Source organism: Lithobates pipiens, unplaced genomic scaffold, assembly GCF_037356315.1.
Source record: "Lithobates pipiens isolate NorthernLeopardFrog02 unplaced genomic scaffold, aLitPip1_a1.2 Scaffold_28, whole genome shotgun sequence".
NCBI classification, from domain to species: Eukaryota; Metazoa; Chordata; class Amphibia; order Anura; family Ranidae; genus Lithobates; species Lithobates pipiens.
In genome coordinates this window covers 226,174,940-226,198,930 of record NW_027507789.1, presented here as the reverse complement: position 1 = coordinate 226,198,930, position 23,991 = coordinate 226,174,940, and the positions used below count along the sequence as shown (strand labels likewise).

At 44.8% G+C, this 23,991-nt stretch overlaps 1 protein-coding gene across 5 annotated transcripts in view; it reads right to left on the bottom strand.

Moving 5' to 3' along the window:
• Positions 1-23,991, bottom strand: part of LOC143936205 (ABC-type organic anion transporter ABCA8-like) — a 394,203-nt gene that overhangs the window by 286,674 nt on the left and 83,538 nt on the right. For all 5 annotated transcript variants that reach the window (XR_013263631.1, XM_077460613.1, XM_077460614.1 and 2 more), the window contains exons 24-28: positions 22,478-22,648; positions 19,279-19,401; positions 15,493-15,615; positions 11,177-11,236; positions 7,169-7,260 (exon numbers count right to left, since the gene is read on the bottom strand). Coding sequence is in view for 4 of the 5 variants with exons in the window: in XM_077460613.1 (XP_077316739.1) it covers positions 7,169-7,260; positions 11,177-11,236; positions 15,493-15,615; positions 19,279-19,401; positions 22,478-22,648 (569 nt within the window). In the remaining variant the exon portion in view is untranslated. The remainder of the gene's footprint in view (positions 1-7,168; positions 7,261-11,176; positions 11,237-15,492; positions 15,616-19,278; positions 19,402-22,477; positions 22,649-23,991) is intronic.

Sequence of the window (23,991 nt, the reverse complement as noted above, 5' to 3'; positions counted from 1 at the left end):
CCTTTCCGAAAGTCCCCCGCTGCCTGCTGGGAAACACACGGATCCCAGAGACAGCGGGGTCCATCCTTATTGCGCAGCGCGATTCGCGCATGTGCAGTAGGGAACCGGGAAATGAAGCCGAAAGGCTCCACTTCCTGATTCTCATACCCAAGATGGCGGCGGCAGCACCCGAGTGACGATCGAGAGATCGGCTTCGGGTGCCGACATCGCGGCCGCGCTGGTCGGGTGAGTGTCCTTATTTTAAAAGTCAGCAGCTGCTGTATTTGTAGCTGCTGGCTTTTAAAAAAAAAAAAACGCGGACTCCCGCTTTAAACTACCTAATAATATTATATTGTAATCGGTATATGAAGTATATACAAAATATACAAGAATTGTATCAGAAATAGACAAAAGCACGTGCTGGGTAGAGGACATCAATTACAATGTTACCACGAGTTGGTAAAATATAGTTTACATCTGGATGGTTATCTTTAACAAGCGGTGGAGTACAAAGAGTACAAGAGTCTACAGAAGTACTACGACATAGAGAATACTCAACACGTGGAGCCCAGACCAACGTCTTCATCCAGCAAAGGACTGGTTCCCATTAGCCTGGAGGGAAAATGCAACATAATGGCCCTTTTAATCGTGGGGTTGGATTTCTGTAGACTAAATATAAGGTAAACCGGACCTCCACCACTAAAAGGCCAGTGCGGATACCTGCTCATGCTTGTACACATTGCACACGTGCTAATATTCATAAGCAAAGGACCAACATAATGCCCGTTCATCGCGCACGGATATGTGCACGTGCACACATTGGTGTGCGAACATGTGTGCATGTGCGCATGCATGCGCTTAACAATTAGTACTTGGCGCCCAGTGGCCTATTTAAGCTGCTCTGTCACTGCAAACAATTGCTGGATGATCTTCAGCTCCTTCCTGACCCACCAAGTCCTGATCCGTTGCTCCTGTTTGTTTGTGTATGACCCGGCTCGCCTTTGGACTTCCCCTCTGCTTGCTCCTTTACTCTGTTACCTGGTATCCTGACTTCGGCCTGTTTATTGGACTTGATCTGCCTGCTGACTTGGTACCACATTGCCCGGCTGTTACCCGACCTTGGCCTGCCCTCTAGACTTGCTTTTGCCTGCTGATTCGGTACCCTGCGGCCCGGTTGTTGCTGACCGCTGCTCTTCTTCTGGTTTTGCTCCTGTCCACGCTCTGGTGCCCAGCTGCCGTGACTGCCAGCTCTACCCACCTTCAGAGGGGACATCACCAGCCAGCTACCCGACACTCGTGTCACTCCTTGCCTTTACACTTTCTGTTCCCACCTTCAGGAGTTTAGGCGGGAGGAGCAAGGAAGGCCTCTATCACATGCCAGTCTCCACCAGGTACGTGATACTAAATAATGTTTATACCATGCAAGGTGGGCCATGGTGCCACAGTGAGAGGCGGGTGTTCCTGAGGATATGTGGGTTGCTGTGACACACGTTCACATCTTCAAGCATTGGCTTCCATTATTTAAAGGATGAAGTGAAGCCAACCAAACAAAATGATACCACATCCCAAGTATTTAATATAAAAAAAGGAAACAGGGGGAGAGGTGACTAGCCTCAGCGGGACTTTTAACGGTATCAAACATTACATGTATTAAAGAAAATCACATAGCAATCAAAAAGAGTTTTTTTTTAATTTCATAGAAATTTATTATACAAAAAAAATAACAAATTTTGCTAAAACAGCACTAAGAATACAGATATACACTACCGTTCAAAAGTTTGGGGTCACATTGAAATGTCCTTATTTTTGAAGGAAAAGCACTGTACTTTTCAATGAAGCTAACTTTAAACTAGTCCTAACTTTAAACAAATATACTCTATACATTGCTAATGTGGTAAATGACTATTCTAACTGCAAATGTCTAGTTTTTGGTGAAATATCTACATAGGTGTATAGAGGCCCATTTCCAGCAACTATCACTCCAGTGTTCTAATGGTACAATGTGTTTGCTCATTGGCTCAGAAGGCTAATTGATGATTAGCAAACCCTTGTGCAATCATGTTCACACATCTAAAAACAGTCTAGCTTCTTCCAGAAGCTACAAAACTGACCTTCCTGTGAGCAGATTGAGTTTCTGGAGCATCACATTTGTGGGGTCAATTAAACGCTCAAAATGGCCAGAAAAAGAGAACTTTCATCTGAAACTCGACAGTCTATTCTTGTTCTTAGAAATGAAGGCTATTCCATGCGAGAAATTGCAAAGAAATTGAAGATTTCCTACAACGGTGTGTACTACTCCCTTCAGAGGACAGCACAAACAGGCTCTAACCAGAGTAGAAAAAGAAGTGGGAGGCCGCGTTGCACAACTAAGCAAGAAGATAAGCACATTAGAGTCTCTTGTTTGAGAAACAGGCGCCTCACAGGTCCCCCAACTGGCATCTTCATTAAATAGTACCCGCAAAACACCAGTGTCAACATCTACAGTGAAGAGGCGGCTGCGGGATTTTGGGCTTCAGGGCAGAGTGGCAAAGAAAAAGCCATATCTGAGACTGGCCAATAAGGACAATGACCCTAAACACACCTCCAAATTGTGCAAGAACTATTTACAGCAGAAGCAGGCAGCTGGTATTCTATCGGTAATGGAGTGGCCAGCACAGTCACCAGATCTGAACCCCATTGAGCTGTTGTGGGAGCAGCTTGACCGTATGGTACGCCAGAAGTGCCCATCCAACCAATCCAACTTGTGGGAGCTGCTTCTAGAAGCGTGGGGTGCAATTTCTCCAGCTTACCTCAATAAATTAACAGCTAGAATGCCAAAGGTGTGCAATGCTGTAATTGCTGCAAAAGGAGGATTCTTTGACGAAAGCAAAGTTTGATGTAAAAACAATGTTATTTCAAATACAAATCATTATTTCTAACCTTGTCAATGTCTTGACTCTATTTTCTATTCATTTCACAACGTATGGTGGTGAATAAGTGTGACTTTTCATGGAAAACACAAAATTGTTTGGGTGACCCCAAACTTTTGAACGGTAGTGTACATCCATACAATACATAGAGATCTAGAAGAATCATTTGTGAACATATTTGTTTGCTTTTTTCTCTAAAGCTTATTGTAAATAATGGAACATGCACTATTTAATTATTTTCTTTGTGTTTATCCATGCAGTATTATTCTTGTCAATGATATTCAAAGCTCCTGAAGAAACTCGTTTATGAGTGAAACATGTCGAGCATCATACTACATTGACTGAGTTCACAAATGATTCTTCTAGATCTCTATGTATTGTATGGATGTATATCTGTATTCTTAGTGCTGTTTTAGCAAAATGTGTTATTTTTTTGTATAATAAATTTCTATGAAAATGTAAAAAAAAAAAACTCTTTTTGATTGCTATGTGATTTTCTTTAATACATGTAATGTTTGATACCGTTAAAAGTCCCGCTGAGGCTAGTCACCTCTCCCCCGTTTCCTTTTTTTATATTGGCTTCCATTGTGATCATCAGCATTCAGCCCCATATGAACTAGATGTTTGAGACCTCTGGTCTCCAGGCAGAGGTGTCAAGAAAATGTGAGCGAGGGGGACTATCACGGTGCACATGAGTTAAATAAATCACATAGAGAGAACACCAAGTAATTAATGTATTTTTAGATGTAGGTAATTCCTGAAGAAGCTAAGAAGCGAAACTAGTCGAAATACCTCACCTTCCCCATGAATTTTCGATATGTTGGATCTTGTAATGTTTTTTATTGAAATAAATTGTATTATAATTTTTTATGTAAAATTGGTTTTCTCTCTATGTGATTTATTTAACTCATGTGCACCGTGATAGTCCCCCTCGCTCACATTTTCTTGGCACCTCTGCCTGGAGACCAGAGGTCTCAAACATCTAGTTCATATACAATTGGGATGAGGGTGCACATTGTAAGGCTATATTTTTAATTTTTTTTTCTTCCCTTACCACTGCCATTGGACACTTCGGGTACCAAATCCCATTTCTTTCAACGTGCCCAACATGAATCCCCAGTCTACTCGGTCGAAAGCTTTTTCTGCCTCTATTGACAGAAGCAGACTGGGGATTCTGCTCTCTTGGGCTTTCTGGAGAAGCAATAGTGTCCTCACTCCATTATCCCTTCCCTCTCGGCCCCCCCACAAACCCCACTTGGTCTGGGTGGACCAAGTTCGGGACTAATTTTTTCATTCTAGTAGCTAATATTTTTGCAAATAGTTTTATGTCGGTATTTAACAATGAGATTGGTCTATAGTTTGAACATATCATACCCTCACTCCCTTCTTTCAATATTGTGGAAATAATTGCTAGAGAGGCTTCCTTACCCAAACCATGTTTTATACCTAGGCCATTAAAATATGCACATAACCTTGGTGACAAAATTTCCCCGAATTTCTTATAGTATTCTATTATGTAACCGTCCGGGCCCGGGCTTTTCCCTCCTGTTGTTTCTTTTATTGCTTGGTTTACTTCGGATGCTGTTATAGGGGACTCCAATTCCTGTACTATTTCCTGTGATACTGTAGGGACCTTGGCGTTTATTCAGGGCCGTCTTTAATATTGATTGGGCCCTGGGCAAAATTTTTCTTGGGCCCCCCCCCCCCCCCCCCCATGCAATTTCCCTCTCCACCTTCTCTGAGACATACAATAAATAGCAGCTAGACCTAAAATCATTTTTCTGTATCAGATCAGGCAGCAATTGCAATTGGTTGCCAGCAGTTACAGCATATCATTACTGCTTACTGACTGGTTGCTAGAGGTTACAGCACACATTACGGCTCATTGATTAGTTGCTAGAGGTTACAGCACATCACCTCCTTACAGCAGGGGAGCATGATATACATAGGAATGCCGCCTTTATTTACATATCAATGCCGCCAGACGCAGCTATTTACTTAGTATTGTTGCCGCTATTTACGTATGAATGCTGGTTATTTATATGTAAACACAGGGTCTGCAGGTGAGTCACTTGCACACAACAATAGGGCAGAGCTGGGCAGCATTAGTAGCAGCACTTCACACAGATATTAGGACACAGCACAGGAATAAAACTTCAAGGGATAAGGGAATTTAAACCTGGATAGTTGGCAAGTATGAGGCAGCTGTTTTGGGCCCCACAACCATGACAGGGCCCAGGGCAGCTGCCCCTTTTGCCCTGCCTTAAAGACGGCCCTGCGTTTATTATATATTCTTTGATTTTTCCCTTTCTGATGTTCTCTTGTTGTTCTGTCTCCTTTTTTTCTGACCCAATATAATTGCTCGTAGCATTCTCTAAATACTTCCGCCATATCTTTAGTCTTATACTTGATCTCATTAATTCTCATTATAAAATTGTGAGGCCATTTCTAATTTTACAATATTCGGCCCCATAAATGGAAAGACCTTCCTCTGCCAGGAGCTGCAAGCCCAGATTTGTACGGGGAGAAGGTAGCTATATAATGCCCAGCAGAGGTGATCCTGAAATTTGGATGGACTTAGATTCATATCATGTTTTATGAATTTGGAGGTCCAGAGTCAAATCTGAATTGGGATGTGAATTCCCAAAAGGCATCGTGGGAAAAAAGGGCCAAATGCTGCTCCCACCTTACGTCTGCTTCTGCTATGTCAACCCTTAGCTTGACTGCGACCAGGTCAGCTTCACAAACCATTCAGCCCAATTTATTTATTTAGCATGGCTCAGATTACCTTCAACGTCTAAAGGACTTTGGTTTTGGAATCTACAAATTTTGGAGATGCGTGATTTATTAAAAAGTTTGGCTGAACCGCAATTCATCAAATCTTTTAGGAGTTTGTTCATCTCCAATGCTCAGCATGTGTCCCGATGTCTGAATGGTGAATCATCTCCCCTTAGGGCAGTGATGGTGAACTTTGGCACCCCAGATGTTTTGGAACTACATTTCCCATGATGCTCTGGCACTCTGCAGTGTAGTGAAGCATCATGGGAAACAGGGGCGTAACTATAGGGGGTGCAGCAGTCGCGACCGCAACTGGGCCCTGTGATGCAGGGGGCCCATGCAGCCCCCTCTACATATGGCCGGCAGCAGCATAGGCAGCTAGGGGTACCAGTGCACCATACACACGGGTGGCTGGAGGGGGAGGGTGACTAGCAGAGCTCCATGCTCGACTATCGCACTGGCTGCTCTTTAGTTGTGCATTCCCCGCATGACCTGTGTCCTTGGCCGGCTCCTCAGAGTACCCCTCTCCTGCTCCATGCATTGCCGCTCAGTCCGATGTCTGTTCTCCCCAGCCAGAGTCCCCCCCCCCGAGTCCGGCCCACACTGCACTGCATACTTCTCGCGGGTAAACAAACTTTAAGCACACAGATGCAGTGCAGCTCTATGAGAGCCGGCTCCCCGGAGGACACTGCAGGCTTGTCTGCCAGCCCCCCCCTCCCCCGTCATACACAGATGATGAAAGGTATTTCTGGGAGATATGCTGATCACCCGTCCAGCACACTGGATGGAGCCCAGGCCAACATGGATGAGTGCGCGGCCTGCAGCTTTGTCATGGTGAGTGAGAGGACCCCATCCCCCACACACTATTACATACCCCCCTCCATCTCCCCCTGGGGACAGGGGCCCCTTCTCACCTGGGGGCAGTAACTTAATTTGACCTGGAGAAAAGGACCTCATCTCTTCTGGGGACAGGGACCCCATCCTGCCTAGGGACAGTCCCCCAGTGGGGTACCTAAAAATAAAAATAAAATAATAAAAAATAAAAACTAATGATACCAGTGGTGGAACTACAGGGCTCACAAAGGTCATACCTGTGGCCACGCCCTGGAGTTCCACCGCCGGACTCGGAGGGAAGGGCCCTGGCTGGGGTTCAGGGGGGCCCTTCATGGTTTCTTGCATCGGGGCCCTGAAGGTTCTAGTTACGCCACTGATGGGAAATGTAGTTCCAAAACATCTGGGGTGCCGAGGTTCACCATCACTGCCTTAGTGCCACCAGCCCAACCTGTATTACCAGTCCTGGCATGGGGGGGGGGGGGCAAATGTCTGCCTTATTCAAAGCCAAAAGGTGAGTCCACAGTGAGATCAGCGCCCACTTTTGGATTGTTTGTTGTGCCTTTAGCTTTTTTTTTTTTTTTTTTTTTTATGTTCAACTAGGTGACCACATCCACAATCAAATCTATATAAATGATTGCCATTGTGATGTACATTGATCACCGACCCACCTGAACACCGGATCTTGTTTTAAACTTCTGGTTCCAATCCGCCGTTCCAGAAACCACAGGAGGCCCCAGAGTGCGATGATTTGTGCGTACGGCTGAAGAGGAGGCAGAGAGAGTCAGAAACCGGGCGAGGTGGAGAGGCCGAAATTCTCACAATTCATACAAGGGACGATGCTAGGTGTTTTGGCCCTCTATGTGCGTCTTGTACAAAATGGCTCTCTCTTTTTTGGTAATATTGTCTTGCAAAATTTTTAATAAATAAAAAAAATATTAAAAAATTTAATTTCTATGTAATCTATACACAATAAAACATTTTTTTTTTTTTTGCTATTTTGACAAGTGTTAGTAAAAAAAAAAAAATTTATTGTAAATAAAAAGTACAAATTGTAATTTATAATTTGACCTGTTTAGAGTGACAGTAAAAATCTGTTTCTGGTACCAATGCATGACAAAGCAACTGGAAAAATAAATAAATAAATGATTTAATATAATTGGTAAAAAAAAAAAAAAGATTTAAAAAATTATCGGATTAAAAAAAAAATGATTTAAAAAAGAATCGGATTAAAAAAAAAATGATTTAAAAAAGAATCGGATTAAAAAAAATGATTTAAAAAAGAATCGGATTAAAAAAAGAATCGGATTAAAAAAAAAAATTATTTAAAAAAAGAATCGGATTAAAAAAAAAGATTTAAAAAAGAATCGGATTAAAAAATAAAAATGATTTAAAAAAGAATCGGATTAAAAAATAAAAATGATTTAAAAAAGAATCGGATTAAAAAAAAAAAAGATTTAAAAAAGAATCGGATTAAAAAAAAATGATTTAAAAAAGAATCGGATTTAAAAAAAATGATTTAAAAAAGAATTGGATTAAAAAAAAAAGATTTAAAAAAGAATCGGATTAAAAAAAAATGATTTAAAAAAGAATCGGATTTAAAAAAAATGATTTAAAAAAGAATCGGATTAAAAAAAAAATGATTTAAAAAAGAATTGGATTAAAAAATAAAAATGATTTAAAAAAGAATCGGATTAAAAAAAAAATTCTTTAAAAAAAGAATCGGATTAAAAAAAATTTTTTTTTAAAAAGAATCGGATTAAAAAATAAAAATGATTTAAAAAAGAATCGGATTAAAAAAATAAAATAAAAAATAAAACAGCTAAGGGGAGAAGGGGAGGAAGGAGTATATTAAAAATTACTAAGGGTTAATAAAGGGTTAAACTGGAATATATTTGATTAAAAGAATAATTTAGTTTAACTTTAGGTAAGGTTTCTTCAACATATATCATATGCAGATCATAATTCAAACGTTTGGACTACATATGAATGAATATATAAGTACATATAAGTAACAAAAGTAGTAACTACAATGTAACAAGACGTTGTTACATTATATTACTCAATGACATTTGCAGACTACCTACAAGGGTCATTTTACACAACATTCTGACAGCCACTCTTGCTATGTAATAGGTAAAAATTCCTGGCTGTCATTTTGACAGCTGTCAATTGCTGGTAACAGTGCTGGCAGAGTTGTGACGGGAAAGGAGGCGTGGGGGGTGGAGCTGAACTTAGGGGGACACGTCCTTGAAGTTCTTCAGAGTGTATTAGAGGGAAGTGGCATTGTCACCCTAGAATGCGTGTCCCCACTGCAGAGTAAAGGCAGCTTGGGCCAATCAATAAAAGACAAAGTTCCATGGCTGGCCAATCTATGGATGCCACATCACTGCTAACTGATATGTAACTGTGACACAGCTGTGAATTCCTCTTCTGCACCTCCAGCAATGGTTCCTACATTATCAACAGAAAGGGGTGAGAGTGGACTGAACTCTAAAGTAATGCCTGAACACAGGGCCCAGACAATGGGTGGGGGGGGGGGGGGGGGGAGTGCGAAGGGTCATGTGCCCCAGGTGCAGTTGGATGGGGGACGATGACAAGCGGAATGAAGTAAGTCTGGCACTGCAGGCAGGAGGATAAACATGTCTGCAGTCATTAGCTTTGTGACGGGGGGGGGGTAAAGGGGTTCATTAACTAGCACTGCCATTGGCCAGTAATGTAGCACAAAAGGGTGAATGAACTGCTATTGGTTATTAATGCACTAGTGGTCAGACGCAGCGTTAAACATTAACCCATTTGTGCTGCATTGCTGCCATATGCTGCATTATGAAAGAGTTAATAAACATGGCCACTGACCACTAATGCACCATGGAGGGGTTAACACTGTCACTGACCACCCATGGGGAAGGGATGTTTTAGATAGCACTGCCCTAGACCATAACTGTAGGAAAGTTAAGAGGCCATCAATCGAGGGGGATCTGCACTCTGCAAAGGATAACACCACTGACCACATAAACTGGAGGGGTTATTATTGGGTAAACTGACACCAATGCTGGGGGTTATAATTGCAGAAACTGACACCAATGCTGGGGGTTATTGCAAAAACTGGCACCAATGCTGGGGGTTATTATTGCTGAAACTGACGCCAATGCTGGGGGTTATTATTGCAAAAACTGGCACCAATGCTGGGGGTTATTATTGCTGAAACTGACGCCAATGCTGGGGGTTATTATTGCAAAAACTGGCACCAATGCTGGGGGTTATTGCAAAAACTGGCACCAATGCTGGGGGTTGTTACTGCTGAAACTGACACCAATGCTGGGGGTTATTATTGCAAAAACTGGCACCAATGCTGGGGGTTATTATTGCAGAAACTGGTGCCAATGCTGGGGGTTATTGCAAAAACTGGCACCAATGCTGGGGGTTATTATTGCTGAAACTGACGCCAATGCTGGGGGTTATTATTGCAAAAACTGGCACCAATGCTGGGGGTTATTATTGCAGAAACTGGCACCAATGCTGGGGGTTGTTATTGCAAAAACTGGCACCAATGCTGGGGGTTGTTATTGCAAAAACTGGCACCAATGCTGGGGGTTGTTATTGCGGAAAATGACACCGATGCTGGGGGTTATTGCAAAAACTGGCACCTATGCTGGGAGTTGTTATTGCGGAAACTGACACCGATGCTGGGGTTTATTATTGCAGAAACTGGCACCAATGCTGGTGTTAATGTCACAGAAACTGACACCAATGCTGGGGGTTATTGCAAAAACTGGCACCAATGCTGGGGGTTATTATTGCAGAAACTGACACCAATGCTAGGGGTTATTGCAAAAACTGGCACCAATGCTGGGGGTTGTTATTGCAGAAACTGACACCGATGCTGGGGGTTATTATTGCAGAAACTGGCACCAATGCTGGTGTTAATGTCACAGAAACTGACACCAATGCTGGGGGTTATTGTAAAAACGGGCACTATTGCTGTTACTGACACCTATGTTGGAGGTTATTATTGCATTTACTGACACCAATGCTGGGAGCTATTTTTGTGGAAACATACCAATGTTGTTTTTTTTTTATTGCATTTACTGACACCAATGCTGGGGGTTATTTTTGCGGAAACTGATACCAACGCTGGGGGTTATAATTCCATAAAACTGGCACCAGTGCTGGGGTTATTATTCCGGAAACTGGCACCAGTGTAAGTTTTATTATTGCTGCACTGATACCAATATTGGGGGTTATTATTGCTGCTAGTGACACCAGTGTTAGGGGGTTATTTTTGCAGAAACTGGCACCAGTGCTGGGGGTTATTATTGTCTTCATTGACACCAATGCTGGGGTTACTTTTACTGATACTGATGCTTGGGGGTTATTACTGCGGATGTTGTCACCAGTACAGGGAGTTATAGTTGCAGGAAATGACACCAATGCTGGGGGTTATTATTGACGTTGCAGACACCAATGTTGGGGGCTATTATTGCAGAAACTGAAAGTATCGTTGGGGGTTATTATTGTGTTCACTGACACCAATGGTGTGCAGTTTGCCATTTTCGCCCTGGGCACTGGATGACCTTGTCCTGGCACCTCCTGAATAGAACCCTGAACCCCGAGTCCCTCTGCTCTCTGTACACTTCACAAGGTGTTTATTACTTTGATCGGAGTGCTCCTTTACTTACAATCACCAGGAGGCCGTACACACTTGGTATATCAGTGTAATACGAGTCATGAAACCGAACCTAGGAAGAGAAGATCACATCATTGTATTATACAGAGATTTCCAATCCAATCGCTTTACTAAAGTCCACCAAAGGATCAAACCCACCAATCAGAATCCATGATTAAAGTGTATCTCTAGATAAAACTTTTTTTTATGGGGAAACTATCAACATTTTGAGTTGTCACCACAACAGATCCAGAGGGAAATCTTCTAATGGGGACACCCGTCCCGTAGATGGGAAATTCCCTCATTTTGGAGACAATTCCAATCAATCTTGTTATGGCTCCAAGTGAAGGGAAATCCCCCCCAATGGGTTCTAAGCATCCCCTATTCCATCTAAAACTAAAGAACAAAGTTTTGTTTCATAGTTGCTCGTCCATCGAAACTTTATGGAAATTCATTTTGTGTAAATCAAGTGTTTCCAGGCTAGATTCTCTGCAATTTGAATGGGCGAATGCGGGAATACCGTTAGGTGGCATTGAGACGCATGCTTATTTCCTACTGTAGTCAATGCCAGCTAGTGATCATAATGCAGTATGGCCACTAGATGGCGCCGACTATCATAAGAAATAAGTATGTTCCTCATTGCCATATATGGTGGCCATAATATTGTATGGCCACTAGATGGCACTGACATTTTTTGGAAATAAGAATGTTACTTATTGCCATCTAGTGGCCAGAATGCAACATTTTCCCTATTCATAAAATCGCTATGCAGAGAATATACAGTAGCATGGAAACATTCGATTTTGCCCCATTCGCACAGAGCAAATTTACATGATGTGTCGACGGGATGAACAGCTATGCAAATTTTTATATAAATGCACCAGCAGAGCAGGCTGAGTTCCCAGGCACAGCTAGAGAATTGACCGTGCTGTGCTCTCATGCCTAGTTTGGTCAGTTTTTATTAGGAAAGCAGAGGGGGCTGGCAGGAACACCAGGGATTTCACACAAAGAAAGCTATACAAAGAGAACAGGAAACTTTTGCATACAACTGCATGGTACAGCAGCCACATATGACGAATATCATATGTAGAGTTTACACATTCTTCAATGTGTATTGCTGGAGGTTATTTACTGCGCTGTGCTCATGATTTATTATTGTGTTGTGCTGGGGGTTCATTACTGTGACATGCTGGGGGTTCATTACTGTGACATGCTGGGGGTTCATTACTGTGACATGCTGGGGGTTCATTACTGTGACATGCTGGGGGTTGATTATTGTACAATGCTGGGGTTCATTATTGTACAATGCTGGGGGTTAATTATGGTACAGTGCTGGGGGTTAATTAGTGTGCAGTGCTGAGGGTTATGTATTGAACCATGCCCTGGTTAAGTACCATGCTGTGCTGGGTGTCCCACTGTGGGTTAAAGTATATGTAAACTCTCATCTTCAGTTTAAAATATAAATTATAGGGAAAACGTTTGTGTTATATATACATACACACAGTATCCAGGGCCGTCTTTAATATTGATTGAACCCTGGGCAAAAATTTATTGCCCCCCCCCCCCCATGCAATTTTGTTCTCTACCTGCTCTGAGACTTACAATAAATAGCAACTAAACTCAAAATCAGTTTACTGCATCAGATCAGGGAGCAATTGCGATTGGTTTTCAGAGGTTACAGTATATCATTACCGCTTACTGGCTGGTTGCTAGAGGTTACAGCACACATATGGCTCACTGATTAGATGCTAGAGGTTACAACACATGATTTCCGCTTGTTGATTGGTTGCTAGAGATTATTGTAGAGTAATACTGCTCACTGATTGGTTGCTAGAGGTTACAGCACACCATCTCCTCACTGCCTGCACACCATGGACTGGGGCTGTGAAAAGACCCATCAATAGACAGAAAAATCCAAGGGATCCTAGAACTCCAGAGATCAGTGGCAGTGCTGAGGGGAGGGGAAGGTATGAGCAATGGCAATGCTGTTTTTTTTTTACTGACTACCAATATAAAGAGGAGTTTCAACACTGGACACCAATGTAATAGGAGTTTACACTGACCACTAATGTAATAGAAGCATTCACAGTAACCACCAATGTTAGGAGGGATTTACACTGACCACCAATGTAATAGGGGTTTACATTGACCACTAATGTAATAAAAGCATTCATAGTAATCACCAGTGTAAGGAGGGATTTACACTGACTGTAAGCCACTAGTGTGAATGAAAGGATTCTACACCAAGCCCCAATGTAATGAGAAGATTTACACTGACCGCCAATGTAACTGAGACATTTAGCCTACATTCACATTTGTTGGGAACACATGCAAAATTGCTTTCCTGACACCACAGAAACGTGCTGCCCTTTAGCAAATACACAGCAGTGTCTCTGCACCCTCACACCTCTCCCATCCTCTCCACTCCAACCCCCCCCCCCTTTAATTCTACCTGCGTCCTCTGCTCATCTTTGCACCCACCTTCCTTACCTCCATACATCCCCTCCTTGCCCACCTGTGCACCCCAAACTGTAATTCCTTCTCCACACTACCCCCCCACCACCAATTTGCGGCAGAACAGGCGGATGGTAGGCTTAATGACCACAGTTGTAGGCATGACTTTCAAGCATGCGCCCTCCCCAGTGGGCAGCATTCAGTATAGGTGATGGTGAATATGACCTCAGGGGGACATGATATGCATAAGAATGAAACCTTTATTTACATATCAATGCTCCCGGACACTGCTATTTACATATACATGCAGCCAATATTTACATATGAATGCCGGTTATTGTAGACATGTAAACACAGGGTCTGCAGGTGAGTCATCTGTACACAACAATAGGGCAGAGCTGGGCAGCATTAGTAGCAGCACTTCACACTGAGATATCAGGACACAGCACAGGACTAACACTTCAAGGGACAAGGGATTTAAAAACAGGATAGTTGGCAAGTATGAGGCAGCTTCTTTGGGCCCCACAACAATGTAGGGCCCAGGGCAGCTGCCCCTTTTGCCCTGCTTTAAAGACGGCCCTGACCCCAAACACACCTCCAAGACCACCACTGCCTTGCTAAAGAAGTTGAGGGTAAAGGTGATGGACTGGCCAAGCATGTCTCCAGACCTAAACCCTATTGAGCATCTGTGGGGCATCCTCAAATGGAAGGTGGAGGAGCGCAAGGTGAGGTGTGAGATACTGTATATGTGTATATATATATATATATATATATATATATATATATATATATAATATATAAAAAAAATATTGTAAATAACTTTTTTCCTGTTCTTTTATAAGTGATCACATACTCTCTGATCTCAGCTGCATAAGTTGCTCAGAGAACTAGGGAAGCAGAAACAGCACTACACTGGTCTCCCCAGTGAATAGCTGTGTGTATGTGTGGGTGTATGTCAGGACAAGTATGATCATTGGAGGAGAGCGGGCTGAGTTCTCAGTATAGCTAGAGAACTGACCACACTGTGGTCTCATGCCTGGTCTAGTCCAGGCATGTACTGGCCATCGGGACTACCGGGAGTTTCCCGGTTCGCCGATGGCTCAGTGGGCCACTCTGATGTAAGGGGGCTGCTGATGGGACACTCTGATGTAAAGGGGGCTGCTGATGGGACACTCTGATGTAAGGGGGCTGCTGATGGGACACTCTGATGAAAGGGGGCTGCTGATGGGACACTCTGATGAAAGGGGGCTGCTGATGGGACACTCTGATGTAAAGGGGGCTGCTGATGGGACACTCTGTTGTAAGGGGGCTGGTGATGGGACACTCTGATGTAAGGGGGTGCTGATGGGACCCTCTGATGTAAGGGGGCTGGTGATGGGACACTCTGATGTAAGGGGGTGCTGATGGGACCCTCTGATGTAAGGGGGCTGGTGATGGGACACTCTGATGTAAGGGGGTGCTGATAGGACACTCTGATGTAAGGGGGTGCTCATGGGACACTCTGATGTAAGGGGGCTGCTCATGGGACACTCAAAATGTAAGTGGCCCGGTCTGGATGAAGTCCAGGGCCAAATTTCTATCCCAGTCCAGCCCTGGTCTAGTCAGTTTTTAATAGGAAAGCAAAGAGACCGGCAGGATCACCAGGGATTTCACACAAAAGGAAGCAATACAAAGAGAACAGAAGACTTTTGCATACAAGTACATGGTACAGCAGCCACATATCAGGAATAAGAATAGTTGGATTGGCATATTCTTTAAGTTCTACATGTAAAGAACACATTTCACTTTTTTTTTGTCTTTTTGCCGGCATATCCGCAGTGCAACATGTTTTACTTTATTAATTTGTGATATAAAATGCTACAAATCAACACTCACCAGATCGAACAAAAACACCATCAGGTTGCTGGGCGGCACCAAGATCAAATAGATGAAATATAATAATTGTGCCCAAATAAGGGAAACTTGAAATTCGATGTATATTAGCGGGATGAGGGAGGACTGCAAGAGACCAGAAATCCAGGTGAGAGGTGACCCGGCGCCAGAATGGCGGCCACAATAAAATTGAAAAAGCAACATGTGATCAACCTACAAATATCACATTTTACCACCAATACTTTAGTTTTCAAATGTATTTTTATTTCCTTTAGCTTTTGGCCTAGAGATAAAAGGACAAAATATATTAGTAGTACTACATTGTAAAAGGGAAAAAAAAAAAGGTCAGATTGTTAGCTTGGTCCAATGCGTTTCGTCACCATTGATGTCATCATGGGCCCGGAACATTCAGGCATCCACCGCAAATGAGTTTCTTCATGAATTTGTCTTTTTTTTTAATTGTATTTACTTGCACATTTCACTTTTTTTGCAGTGGATTGGTACTCTTCTCGTATAACCGCTTAGCAGCTTGCCCAATGTCTACGATCTACTGCGGCAAGGCGGCTGCTGTGCTCTGGACGTGTGGCCCCATTCACTTGGACAGCCCTAAGCAGGTGCATTGTTTAATTTACAGGAAAAGTAAAAATGTGAGCGTAAAGATACATGTATCCCTATCTATGTGGCAGATAATGTCCGACGTGAGCTCAGGCTACACGCTCGCAGTCTACTGCTCCTTCTACAGGCTTCAGTGGCCTGTAGAAGGAGCTGTAGACTCCAAGCGCCTAGCCTGTTTGTTCTTTCCAGACTCCCCTCTCCCCCTGTTGCTTCCTTTGGTTCCTCTTCCTGTGAGGTCATCACCTGCGTTCCACCTGTGTCAGACTTAGAAGACTTCCTGGAGGGCGCAGGAAAAGGACTGAACACCTTGTCTCCCATCACTGCCTTCCTGTGCAATAGGATGGACTAGGGACCAGACCGGACTGCGCCACGTGCCACCAGCACAAAGATGTGCATTACCAAACTAAATTTATTGCACTTAGGTGGCGCTTCCTTTTGTTCCCTTGCATTGTTTAATTTAGGCAAATGGTTGGGGGGTGGTGAAACTGCCTGCTTTTACCGCACCCCCCCCCCCAGCTGCCCATGTGAATGAGCCCCCTGTATGCCTCTTCCCCAGTAAAGGCTCCACTTCTGCCTGCTGACAACGTTGTTCCTGAACGGGTGTCTGCAAGATTCCCTGTACATCCTCAGCAAGCCTTGGTAGGAGACAAATTAACAACCGTGCTCAACAGCTACATCATCCCGGGCCGGTCAATCAAGATGGCCAAAGAGGATGAACCTGGAAGACCAGATGATGATGGCTCCGCTTTACCTGAGCTTCTAACTACAGCTAACGAAGAAATGAACTCCAACATTCACCCATACATCTTCCCTTTACAAAATGCATTCCAGGATGAAGGAGGCTTTGTGCCTAGCCCATAACGTGTTGGATGTCATAGACATCTACACAACATTCATATCTGGATTGAGCTCTAAGGTTTGGTTCTCTCATCCTTTGACTCCTCTTAGTACCCAGTTGGGGCTCCATTGGTTAGTAGAAAGCTGCCACATATTTATGTGGAACCTCCAAGAGCTCCACCACCCGGAGAGTTTTTCTTGAGGTCTGCAGACCCAAATAAAATGGTGCAACAAATCTATGGCTTAGAATGTGGCTCACAGGGCATCTGAATTTAGCTCTAAGATTTGGTTCTCTCATCCTTCGACTCCTCTTAGTACCCAGTTGGGGCTCCATTGGTTAGTAGAAAGCTTCCACATATTTATGTGGAACCTCCAAGACCTCCTCCACCCGGAGCGTTTTTCTTGAGGTCTGCAGACCCAAATAAAATGGCGCAACAAATCTATGGCTTAGAATTGGCTTAGAGCTCAATTCAGATGCCCTGTGAGCCACATTCTAAGCCAATTCTAAGCCATAGATTTGTTGTGCTATTTTATTTGGGTCTGCAGACCTCAAGAAAAACTCTCCGGGTGGTGGAGCTCTTGGAGGTTCCACATAAATATGTGGCAGCTTTCTACTAACCAATGGAGCCCCAACTGGGTACCAAGAGGAGTCGAAGGAAGAGAGAACCAAACCTTAGAGCTCAATTCAGATGCCCTGTGAGCCACATTCTAAGGTTTGGTTCTCTCATCCTTCGACTCCTCTTAGTACCCAGTTGGGGCTCCAATGGTTAGTAGAAAGCTGCCGCATATTTATTTGGAACCTCCAAGAGCTCCACCACCAGGAGAGTTTTTCTTAAGGTCTGCAGACCCAAATAAAATGGCGCAACAAATCTATGGCTTAGAATGTGGCTCACAGGGAATCTGAATTGAGCTCTAAGGTTTGGTTCTCTCATCCTTCGACTCCTCTTGGTACCCAGTTGGGGCTCCAATGGTTAGTAGAAAGCTGCCCCATATTTATTTGGAACCTCCAAGAGCTCCACCACCAGGAGAGTTTTTCTTGAGGTCTGCAGACCCAAATAAAATGGCGCAACAAATCTATGGCTTAGAATTGGCTTAGAGCTCAATTCAGATGCCCTGTGAGCCACATTCTAAGCCAATTCTAAGCCATAGATTTGTTGCGCCATTTTCTTTGGGGTTGCAGACCTCAAGAAAAACTCTCCTGGTGGTGGAGCTCTTGGAGGTTCCAAATAAATATGTGGCAGCTTTCTACTAACCAATGGAGCCCCAACTGGGTACCAAGAGGAGTCAAAGGATGAGAGAACCAAACCTTAGAGCTCAATTCAGATGCCCTGTGAGCCACATTCTAAGGTTTGGTTCTCTCATCCTTCGACTCCTCTTGGTACCCAGTTGGGGCTCCATTGGTTAGTAGAAAGCTGCCCCATATTTATTTGGAACCTCCAAGAGCTCCACCACCCGGAGAGTTTTTCCTGAGCTTAGAATGTGGCTCACAGGGCATCTGAATATAGCTGTAAGGTTTAGTTCTCTCATCCTTCGACTCCTCTTGGTACCCAGTTGGGGCTCCATTGGTTAGTAGAAAGCTGCCACATATTTATTTGGAATCTCCAACAGCTCCACCACCAGGAGAGTTTTCTTGAGGTCTGCAGCCCCAAAGAAAATGGCGCAACAAATCTATGGCTTAGAATGTGGCTCACAGGGCATCTGAATTGAGCTGTAAGGTTGGGTTCTCTCATCCTTCGACTCCTCCTGGTACCCAGTTGGGGCTCCATTGGTTAGTAGAAAGCTGCCCCATATTTATTTGGAACCTCCAAGAGCTCCACCACCCGGAGAGTTTTTCTTGAGCTTAGAATGTGGCTCACAGGGTATCTGAATTGAGCTGTAAGGTTTGGTTCTCTCATCCTTCGACTCCTCTTGGTACCCAGTTGGGGCTCCATTGGTTAGTAGAAAGCTGCCCCATATTTATTTGGAACCTCCAAGAGCTCCACCACCAGGAGAGTTTTTCTTGAGGTCTGCAACCCCAAAGAAAATGGCGCAACAAATCTATGGCTTAGAATGTGGCTCACAGGACATCTGAATTGAGCTGTAAGGTTTGGTTCTCTCATCCTTCGACTCCTCTTAGTACCCAGTTGGGGCTCCAATGGTTAGTAGAAAGCTGCCCCATATTTATTTGGAACCTCCAAGAGCTCCACCACCAGAAGAGGTTTTCTTGAGGTCTGCAGACCCGAATAAAATGGCGCAACAAATCTATGGCTTAGAATGTGGCTCACAGGGCATGATCTCCGATGTGTAGCCCTTCTTAGACATGAAAAAGCCAAAGTGGCCCTCTGGAGACCTACTTACCAAGATAAAGAAGAAGGACCATCGGTCATGATGAATCTTCCTCTTCCCAAAGACGTGGAAACTCAATGTGATTGAGTAAACATAGAGGACCGTGGCCATGCCGTAACCCAAGATTTCCACAATCTGCAAATCAAAAACGTAACGAACATAATCATAATCCACAGACAGGCCAAATGTAGAATTATCATGAAGTTATTGTAATCTGGGGCCACCCAAAATCTGACCTCCAGCTTCCCCTTCAGTCTTCTACAGGTGTACCGATTCCTCTCCTGGACTGAAATGGCTTCCTCTGATACTACTGCACACTGAGCTTCTCAGATAGAGCCGTCCTCGGTTCCTGGCTGAAGAAAGATTGCCTACTATTCAGGACTGAAACCCTGAAGGACGCCCTGGCCCACCCCTTTCATTTATTTGATTTAAACTCTCTCAATCATGGAGGCTTAGAATCACATGTGGGCGGGGCTGTTGTTAGAAACTATGGGGCCCCATACAGCCTACGTGACAGCCCCCCAACCACCCCCCTCCTCACCAAACTGAAGGCATACAGTGCTTTGAAAAAGTATTCATACCCCTTGAAAGTTTCCACATTTTGTCATGTTACACCCAAAAATGAAAATATATTTTATTGGGATTTTATGTGATAGACCAACACAAAGTGGCACCTAATTGTGAAGTGGAAGGAAAACGAGAAATTGTTTCTAACATTTTTTTACAAAATAAATTTGTGAAAAGTGTGGGGGGCATTTGTATGGCACCCCCTTTACTCTGATACCCCTAACTAAAATCTAGTGGAACCAATTGCCTTCAGAAAACCCCTTATTAGCAAATAGAGTCCACCTGTGTGCAATTTAATCTCAGTATAGATACATCTGTTCTGTGATGCCCTCAGAGGTTTGTTAGAGAACCTTAGTGAACAAACAGCATCATGAAGGCCAAGGAACACACCAGACAGGTCAGGGATAAAGTTGTGGAGAAGTATAAAGCAGGGTTCGGTTATAATAAAATCTCCCCAGCTTTGACCATCTCACGGAGCTCTGTTCAATCCATCATCAGAAAATGGAAAGAGTATGGGCACAACCGCAAACCTACCAAGACATGACCGTCCACCTAAACTGACCGGGCCGGGTAAGGAGAGCATTCATCAGAGAAGAACCAAGAGGTCCATGATAACTCTGGAGGAGCTGCAGAGATCCACAGCTCAGGGGGGAGAATCTGTCCACAGGACAACTATTAGTGGTGCTCTCCACTCCACTTATGGGCGAGGAGGTTCACCTTCCAGCAGGACAACGACCCGAAACATCCAGCCAGAGCTACAATGGAATGGTTTACATCAAAGCATATTCATGTGTTAGAATGGCCCAGTCACAGTCCAGACCTAAATCCCATTGAGAATCTGTGGCCAGACTTGAAAATTGCTGATCACAGACGCTCTCCATCCAATCTGACAGAGCTTGAGATATTTTACAAAGAAGAAGAATGGACAGAAATGTCCTCTCTAGATGGGCAAAGCTGGTAGAGACACCCCCAAAAAGACTTGCAGCTGTAATTGCAGAGAAAGGCGGTTCTACAAATTATTGACTCTGGGGGGCGCCATACAAATGCCCTCCCCCCCACACTTTTCACATATTTATTTGTATAATTTATCATTTTCCTTCCACTTCACAATGATGTGCCACTTTGTGTTGGTCCATCACATAAAATCCCAATAAAATACATTTACATTTTTGGTTGTAACATGACAAAATGTGGGAAATTTCAAGGGGTGTGAATACTTTTTCAAGGCACTGTAGATTTTATCAGTCCCCTTCTTTGCAACCTCAGTTGAATGAATAGGAAGCGCCCTGTTTACTATTCAGTTTACAATGCTTCAGTGATGATTGGTACCGATCGCTCACTGTGTTCATTCGGGAAAAGAAGGGGGCAATAAATTTATATATTGACTGGTCCCTTCCCCTGCTCTCCCTCCTGAAACACCCCCCTGTGTGCTCCTCAGCAGCTTTCGGCAGGAGAGGAGGATAGTCAGCAGCACTGGGGGAGAAAGGGGCACACAAGGGGGGTCCGGACAGCAAATGGAAGGGGTGCATGTGCTAGAAACACTCTCCTGTATTGCACCCAGATGGAGAATCTGGCAGCGTTGCAGGGAAAAGTAGAAGAGGATTGGTCTGAAATAAGACCTTATAGCCGGCCCTCCTGCTCAGCAGGTGACTGGGCCCCCCTCTTGAACTGATGGGGCCCGGATCCAGTACAGGAGGGCTGGCTGTACTGCCTTATCAGCGGCCCTGCATGTGGGCAATACGTAGGGTGATCTGCATGCAAATGCAGTCTGCGTAGGTACGTCCACTCCCAGGGCCGGGACAAGGGGTGGGCAGGAGGGGCGGCTGCCCCTGGCGCAATGGTTTATTGCAGGGGTAGGGGGCACCCTGACCCTAACCCTAAGGGAAAGGGGGCGCAGTTTTGGCATCTTTGCCCTGGGCGCTGGATGACCTTCTCCCCGGCACTGCCCACTCCTCCAGATTGACATCTGCGCTCAAGAAGGTGTTCTGATATTTGCATAACTCCTCCTCCCAAGAGCCAGCCCACTGTTGGCATCAAGATGAAGGGCGCTTGAGGGGAGTACTGTGGGAAGGTGCTCTGATGTTTTCAGCTAGCTATGTACAGCCCCCTGCCAGCCAGCTCCTCCCACAAGCCATGACCTGCCTGGGCTGAGACAAGCACTGAGACCCAGTGATGACATCATGGCTTTGGACCATCTTCCTCCCCAGCTTGGTGACAATGATGGACCAAGACTGAACAATGTGGGTTGGTAAGGTCTCCTTAGAGAGGACCAACACACACCCCCTGCTGTAGCAGACCTATAGCTGTTCAATCAGAGAAGCTCATACTTCTTACTGATTGGAGAGCTCTGGCTATAACGCAGCAGGGGACATGTTGGACCTCTATAGAGAGACCACTGCTTCCACCACGCAGAGAGCATGGGCCCTTCTCTGAAGCTGCTTGGAAGGGACAGAATTCTCTACGCGGGATGTGGCTGATTTCTAAAGAAAACCAACTGTAAGACTTGGCTCACCTTTTGTTTTGATGCACCTGGAAAGTGTTGAGCGGATTTAAAATGAAAAGTCAAGGTTGGGCTTTAAATGATTGAAATTTCGGAGGTTCAGCTAAATGCATGGCTGTGGAAAGCTGAAATGATGATACTCACAAGCTGCACCGCTTCCAAGAATGACAGATGGATGGAATAGCTGAACGCAAACAGGATGGCGACCATCAGAAAAAGGAGGAGCCAATAGAGGGCGACGTCCACCAGGGCTTGTCCAAACCAGTACGCGGACGGGAAAAGGCCGGAAATACACAGCTGGGAACGAGCTCTGATCTGGAAGGAGAAACAATTTGTGGTTGTGATTCTCACCAACGTAAAAAAGATCACCTAGGATCAGGGATATGCAATTAGCGGACCTCCAGCTGTTGCAGAACTACAAGTCCCATGAGGCATAGCAAGACTCTGACAGCCACAAGCATGACACCCAGAGGCAGAGGCATGATGGGACTTGTAGTTTTGCAACAGCTAGAGGTGTGCTAATTGCAGATCCCTGACCTAGGTGGACCTTTACTCTACAGGCTTCATAAACAGCTGAGCTCCGTTCACCAACTTCTGTCAGATTCTGTTGGTTCTTTGTGGCCTCAAGGTAGGAGGTTTTTCCTCACTTCCTGTGCTAGTGACAACATGAAGCGAATCTCTAAGATGAAAGAAGGTAGCCATCCAAATCATATTGGGGGAGAGTTAGAACTAGAGTTGCCACCTCATCCCTTTAAACCCGAACACATATGAATTACACAGGTTATGAGCAGGGATGGCCTTGCGGTTCGCGGCAAATTTTGCTCGTTCGCGATTCGCCAAACCAGCGGACTTCTGGCGCTGTTCGCGGACATATGCGTTTACATTGTGAAGAACTTTGACCCATGATGACACATCCATCATGGGGTACAGGACAGCCAATTGAGACATTTCAGCACATGGACACTTGGACATTCCCCCTAACTTTTAAATAGACCTGATCTGGCGGCCATTTTACATTCTGTCTTATGTCAGTGTAGGGACAGGACGCTATGTGGAGCATGGTCAGTCAGTTTAACCACTTGAGATCCGCGCTATTGCCAAATGACGGCATTAGCGCGGATCTACTTTTCCGGGACTACGTCTATTGACGTCGTCCCGGTTACGAGCGGCCTGCGCGCCCCCTGAGGGGCGCGCGCGGCGCGCTCTGTGATCGGCGAGTCCATGAGACTCGCCTGATCACCGATCCGTGCAAGGGGTCGATCCCGACCCCTTATCACGTGATCAGCTGTCAGCCAATGACAGCTGATCATGTGATAGAACGGAGCCGGTAATCGGCTATTATTCCTCCTCGCGCTGACAGCACGAGGAGAAAAAAAAAAAGCCGATCACCGGCGGCCGTGATCGGGACATCAGTCCCGATCACGGCCAGCAATACAGCTTACCACCTGCCCCCTGCCAGTGCCCACCTGCCCACCGCAGTGCCATCCTGAATGAAAGTAAGTGCCCCCCATCAGTGCCACCCAGCAGTGCCCATAGTGCCCACAGCGCCACCCACAGTGCCACCCACAATGCCACCCACAGTGCCATCCAGCAGTGCCACCAACAGTGCCACCCACAGTGCCCACAATCTGCCTCAAAGGTGCTGCACCCCAGTGCCG